Source organism: Myotis myotis, unplaced genomic scaffold, assembly GCF_014108235.1.
Source record: "Myotis myotis isolate mMyoMyo1 unplaced genomic scaffold, mMyoMyo1.p scaffold_m19_p_16, whole genome shotgun sequence".
NCBI classification, from domain to species: domain Eukaryota; kingdom Metazoa; phylum Chordata; class Mammalia; order Chiroptera; family Vespertilionidae; genus Myotis; species Myotis myotis.
In genome coordinates, this window is record NW_023416320.1 from 11,473,966 (window position 1) to 11,480,490 (window position 6,525).

Below are 6,525 nucleotides of genomic sequence, written 5' to 3' on the forward strand. Positions count from 1 at the left end.
AAGGAATGTGATGAAAAAAGCAATGAAATTTGTGTATGACTAAATCTATACATTATTTAAAAATATAATGATGACTACATGAGGGGTGTAAAAGAAAATTTTAAATGCTATAAAAAAGAATATATAAAATGTGCGAGGTGTGGTAGAATTTGTGTTCTAAGATCCTTCACTTGTTTGAGAGGACGATAAATATAATGATTGTGTACTTTGTTAATTTTAGTATATGTGTTCAAATTAGAAGGGTGAAAACAGAAATAGGAGGAAATAAAATGTAAAACATTATTACTACCTTCATTTTTCAAAACATGAAACTGAGGCTTGTTAAAGTGCCCGACTTACCCAGCCAATAACTACCATAATGTGACTTAAATTCATGTGTTTCCATTGCAAGTTCTTGATTTTTTTTCCCTTCTATGACATATAGACTCTGATTTAGGTGATACATGAATATAACAATATGTTACTCTAGTGTTCAAATCAAAAAGGCAAAAACCTCACACTGATGCAAGAATATCTTTATATTAACAGGACTTTGTGGTAGAAGAGCTGTGAATCCTCTTATTTCTCATTTCCTTTTCATCCTTACCTATGCTCTAATTCCTACATGCTCCACATTATTTTTCTCATAGGCTCTCATTTTTACTGTTTTTTTCTCTCTTCCTCCTTCCCATTAAAAATATTTTTAATTTTGTACATGTTTGTATATGTATATACATATGTGTAAACATGTATATTTATGAATCATACATGCTTACTATTTTTTTAAAATCCCAATGTATATGTTGTCCAGAGTGGTAAATTCTAAATGTATAGTTTTTATAGGGATACAGTGCGTTTGAAAGATTTCTACAAAGATGGAAGTTACAAAATACAGTGGTGCCCAGATCTGCTTCATTCTATTCTAGGTACCCTATCACTGAAGCAGGAATGTAATGTCAGAAAGCAGTAGGGCTATCTGGGATGCAATGTAGGCCCCAAAGCTTAGCAGTCATAGATAGTCCCCCGGTAAATTGTTGCTAGAGTCACCCTGCCTTATAGATTCCCTAACTCCTTGCCAAAACCATTTCGATTGGTTTCTCACCACACTTTTCTGTTGAAGCCATGCAGGAAAGTCTTCAGGGCGTGCCCAAGACTGTAGTTCCAACTCCTAACCTCAGTTAGTCACGTTAAATCATTGTCACTGACCCCCCTCCACACACACACACACACACACACACACACACACACACACACCAACTAGTTTGCCTACAGATACGTCTGCAATACTTGTTGAGGTAATAAACTTCAAGGGATATAATCTGCCTACTAGCATACATAAAAGCATGTACGCCTTTGGAATCAACTCTGGGTCTCTTACTATACAGCTTGCCAGATGTATAAAAACAATACAAAATCAAGTTCATAGCCACTTTAACACAGCACCAGCTGATAACGTCCTGCCGTCAGCATTATCAACCCAAAGATCTATAGCTAAATGTACCATGAAAGAAAGCCATACATTTCTATTATAAAGACATAAATGGTATTTTATACTGTGAAATAAATCTATAGAGCTATGGTATTAGTCAATTCTTATATCGGGAGGCACAGAAATCTAAAGTAATTAAAACCTAAACAAATTTAGATAATTGTCCCACTAACTAAAAATTAAATAAAGTAACCAAGTAAGAAAATAACACATGACTTGCTCCTTTTATTTCTCCCTATTCACTAAAGCCAATTTCTCCAATGTTCCCTTCCACCCACCCCACCTTGAGGCCCCAAAAGATAACCTACAAAAGAAGAAAAAGTTTATGGACCTTGATAATCGCCAAACAGAATCATCCATCTCAGAATGGATAAAACTTGACTGTATCCTGTTTCACAATTACTCATAGCTGGTTGAATAACATCATTACTAAGAATTAATAAGTCTACTAAGCTCAAATACAATTTCCTCTTTTACAAGTTCATGGAAATATGGTGATTACAACAACAAAGATCCCACTTAATTGAGCCACTGAAGATTTTTGGAGTACGCTTTGTAGTAGTGAAAACATAATAAAAATAACGGATGGTACTTTAGCAGACAGGGGCAATAGGTTAGGGGGAGAATGATAAATAGAGAATCACAGGTAAAGGATTGACAAGCAGAAGAGCTAGCTGTGTGGTCTCAGAAAATGGTACTGGCAAGTTAGAGATAAAATTCATGATTTCATGAAGCCAGAGCTGGGCTGTGTAAAACTGAAGCCCTTATTCTCACGGTGAAAAGTACAAAGTTCTGTCCGCTGATTTGCAAAGCACCGTTATTAACGCCAGAGTCAGGGTGGTGGAAGGAGCAGCAAACATGCAGCAGTGTTCTTGGATGCCCTAAATAAGATGATGGCAGGGTAATAAATAACACGACAGAGCTCATCTCAGCCTTGTTCAGGGAGAGTTCCTCTGGAATGGGGTTAATTCAGATTTTAAGGACCGCTGAAATGTTTAACAGAACCCAAAGTGATTAGCAGTTTTCGAGGCTTGACAACCTCTCTCTATAAAAGATCAGAAGAGCTTAAGAATATAAAACAACTGAAAAGTCAGTTTCATAATTCTAATCCCTCTCCTTCTTCCACAACATACACATACACACACACACACACACACACACACACATACACACACACGACAAAACAAAACAACTGGCCACTCTGTCTCTCACAGAGAATCCTCTGTTCAGCCTCCATTTCCCCTCCTCTTCTATTCTGCTTCAGGGAGGTCTAGAGATAGTCTTTTCTCTGAGTATCTGCCTTATATCGTGTGTAGCACAGAAGCCCAGGCGACACACAGGGCCTACACCACAGTCAACATTCTTTCCCTCCCTTCAGACAGGTCAGCAGCTTTAGTGTATCCAACAGTCAATTTCTGCAGGAAGCTCAGAGAACAGCTTTGTCAATGCCTCCACTCCCCATCACTTCCATGATTCGTTACATATCCTCTCTCGGGGTTCTCTTCTAAATCATTCATGGCCATACCAAAAGGCATAATTTAAAAAAAAAAGAAAGAAAGAAAAGAAAGAATATTGGCAGCAAAGAGAAAAGAAAGCAAACCAAATAAAAAAGATAAAACTGAGGACCCACAGACCAGATGATAAAAACAATATTCTGCTGACATTTCAATAAAGTGATCCCCGTGGCAAAAACTTAATTGTTGCTTTGTGCCTGCACTCCCAGATTTCTCTTGTTTGGGCCTGGACACAATTTCTCATTTCTCTGTGTCCTCAGAGCCTCGCAGGGAGCCAGCATTATTTACTACTTACTTGGGCTTGCTTGCATACTTTAAAAGGGTGAAGTGTTTCTTGGTAGAAAAGCTGATGATAAGCCTGTAGGTCGAACCAGAAGTACACGCTGTTCTTCCACAGCTGCCGATGGAAAAAGCACAGATGACCACCCAACTATTAAAGCTCTTCAAGGCTCTGACTTCAGATGTAAACAACTGCTTTTGCTTCTTGCTGCTACCATAAATCATGTTCCATTTAAGATAGTTTTCTATTTTATCACAAATTGGCAACATACAAAATATTTATTGGTACTCACTAGAACATTATATTTTTGCATGTGTGCTTCTTCTCATATAATTGGTCATTAAAATAGTAAGTGTTCTAGTTAACAAAGAGCACTCACATATTTCTGGCACGAACCCCAAATCTAAAGGTATTTTGATATATATGGGCAAATGTACATCATACCAGAACCAAACAGAACTCTTCATTTGAACTAGTGAAATACTTTTCATTTGAGCACAGTGAAGACTTTCTGATTAAAAAACAACAACATTAAAAAACAAGTTTTCTACTACCCACTGTAATTTTTAATTCTCATAATTATCAAAAAATAAAACTATAGGCTAGAAATCAACTCTGAATAGAATGTATTACACTGAAACAAAGTTATAGGAAAATGAACTGTTAACAGTGCAAGTCAATTCTTGTCTATCTGTATTTTACTTTTTTAAAATTTAAGCAGGGTAGTGAACCTAAATATTTAGTATGAAATTTCTTACCAGAGATGGAATGTTAACATCAAGTATAATTATGTGAGTACTGAATTATTTCAACCTTTATTTTAAAATGAAGTATAAAATTATGTTTAAAATAATAATTTTCTACCTCGTTCCCCGAATGCTCACAGAATTTAGTAAAGAAGAATCCAGCTCTATTCTCTACATACAACGATTGCAACAAATTTTCCATGTCAGATCCTCCCAAGGCACCATCTGCCATGGTTTTAACCTAGATAACAAAACAGAAGGCCATGATCCACCCGAAACATTGTCATTTTTATGACATTGCACAACTGGTTTCATAAATTCTGTGAGGCTGTCATGTCCCAGAGGACTATTTTATTTTTGTCCCATGTATGTAATCAATGCAGTATGTTTGCATCTGACTGTCATATAAGGTTCATTTCTGGAGCCAAATATAGCAGCCGAGTTCATTTTATCCTAAACCAATCGGATTTCAAGCTTAATGTTAGAACGATGTTGCAATCTCAACGATTTTCTTGGCACAGCGATACCATTTTAGGAGTCTCCCAAATCACTGTTGGTGGCCTCCTTCCTGCATGTTTACTGTTAGTTTAGCCTTGAGGTGATGCGATAATAGCTACAAGAAAGTTATAAAAAGAACTATCTTCAAGGCCTCTCAATGCTGCTCATTAACAGTCTTCAGGGGGAGGGGTTCCCTCTCTGGATAGTCTCACCCCATACAGGTCACGGCCGTCAGGGCGTAAATGACAGAAGTTCTCATAAAACTGCTATTTATGGGCTTCCCTGCCAATAAAGTTGGCAACCCTAATACCATTCTTGAAACACAGAGAGCTGCCCATTTATTTCTTCAAGCACAAGAGTGACTCTAGAATCCAAAAGGGCACCTACATTCATATTAACTCTTTGCTATTTGTTGTTTGGAACCTGGACTTCTTTCTAATCTTAAAATAACTGTGGCATAAACGATTTGGGGTTTAAGTACGGTTCTTGCTCTCTCTTTGTTATAGTGTCTCTCTGCCTCTCTATCGTCCTACTAAACAAATTCTGAGGTGAGAATTCAATGTTTTTGTGATGTCTAAGCATTGGCATTCCAAAACGAAAATATCATCATTTTGGTAGGAAGAATACCCCAATTAGAAGAAAAGGAGAACTGTTCGCGTAGAATAAAATAGTTATGTAATATCATACCGAAGTGTTCCGATTATATCAGGAATACCACGCTAAAGTAAAATCCTTAGGGAGTGTGAAATTGTCATCCAGAGTTGGTGTGCTAAGTCCACATTTTCAAGGTAGCCACACTACAAAAATACTTCATAAAAAGTGCTTCATAAAAATTTGAAGCTTCCAAAACATAACATCAAATATTATTTTTTATCATGTTAAAAACTTAAAATCCTAGAGAGTCTTATTTTGTGTTTGAAGTGTTCTCATACCAAAACCAGAACACAGCTGTTTTTGAAAACAGCAATCAATCTATAACAATAAAAGTATAATATGCTAATTAGACTGGACGTCCTTCCAGATGACATTCCGGATGAAGCCGGGGCAATTGAGGGAAGCCAGTGCCAGCACCGGGGGAAGGAAAGCCTACTCTTGCACAGATTTCGTGCATTGGGCCTCTAGTGGAATATATAGCAACATGGAACTACAAAAGGAAACAGAAGAAATTTTTGTGTAAAAAATCTTGTCATGAGGAAAAAATAAAATGTGTTGTTTAGTAAAGAAAAAATGTTATGGTAAATCAATAAAAATTCTCTAAAATCAAGGGACATTGATCAGTTAAATGAGGAATAAGATTATTCAGTCCTCAAAATACTTACCAAAGGTTCTTCTGAATAAGTAAATCTTCTCTCCAGCTCGGGCTTCAGGCATTCCGAAATGTCGGTGTAGGATGTCAAATGAATAACATTGTATCTCTCTGACATCTGCCTTGACCTAAATTAGATGAGAACTAATGGATCAACGGGCATATTTTGAGCGCCTCTGGTATACATGGCACCACGCCTCAGAAGTGCTTCTTAGCGTTGTAAGAGAATTAGAAAAAACAACAGCAAGTGTAAGTGTCAGGTCCAGTCCTGAGGAATTAGTTGAGAGAATGCGTGTGCAGAAAGAAAACTGTTAACACCGTAACTATCGTTTGAATGAATTCAAGAATATATTATAGTTGCCAAATGACTGGGATGGATAATACGTGCTACAGGAGTCTAAGAATGAGAGGTTCCTTTGAGGTACATTAGTAAATAAAGAAATGAGACTTTCCCTGAAAAATGGATAGGAGATAATGGTGGGGGTGGTGTGTGCGTGTGTGTGTGTGTGTGTGTGTGTGTGTGTGTGTGTGTGTGTGTGTTTCCAGGGGTTCTTTTAGATGGGGAGAATAATGAGCAATATATAAAGGTAGGCAGGAAACGCCTGTTTAAAAGGCAGCAAGTTAACTAATTTGCTTAGAGTAACAGTTAAGTGAACATCTGCTACAATATAACTCACATTCTCATATGTAATTCTCACAATAAGGATTTCTAT

The 6,525-nt window shown here is 37.0% G+C and overlaps 1 protein-coding gene across 1 annotated transcript in view; it reads right to left on the reverse strand.

The window, feature by feature from the left end:
• RGS22 (regulator of G protein signaling 22) overlaps nt 1–6,525 on the reverse strand; it is a 108,300-nt gene that overhangs the window by 53,332 nt on the left and 48,443 nt on the right. The window contains exons 12-14 of the mRNA XM_036338586.1: nt 5,826–5,940; nt 4,127–4,249; nt 3,278–3,379 (exon numbers count right to left, since the gene is read on the reverse strand). Coding sequence (XP_036194479.1) covers nt 3,278–3,379; nt 4,127–4,249; nt 5,826–5,940 — 340 coding nt within the window. The remainder of the gene's footprint in view (nt 1–3,277; nt 3,380–4,126; nt 4,250–5,825; nt 5,941–6,525) is intronic.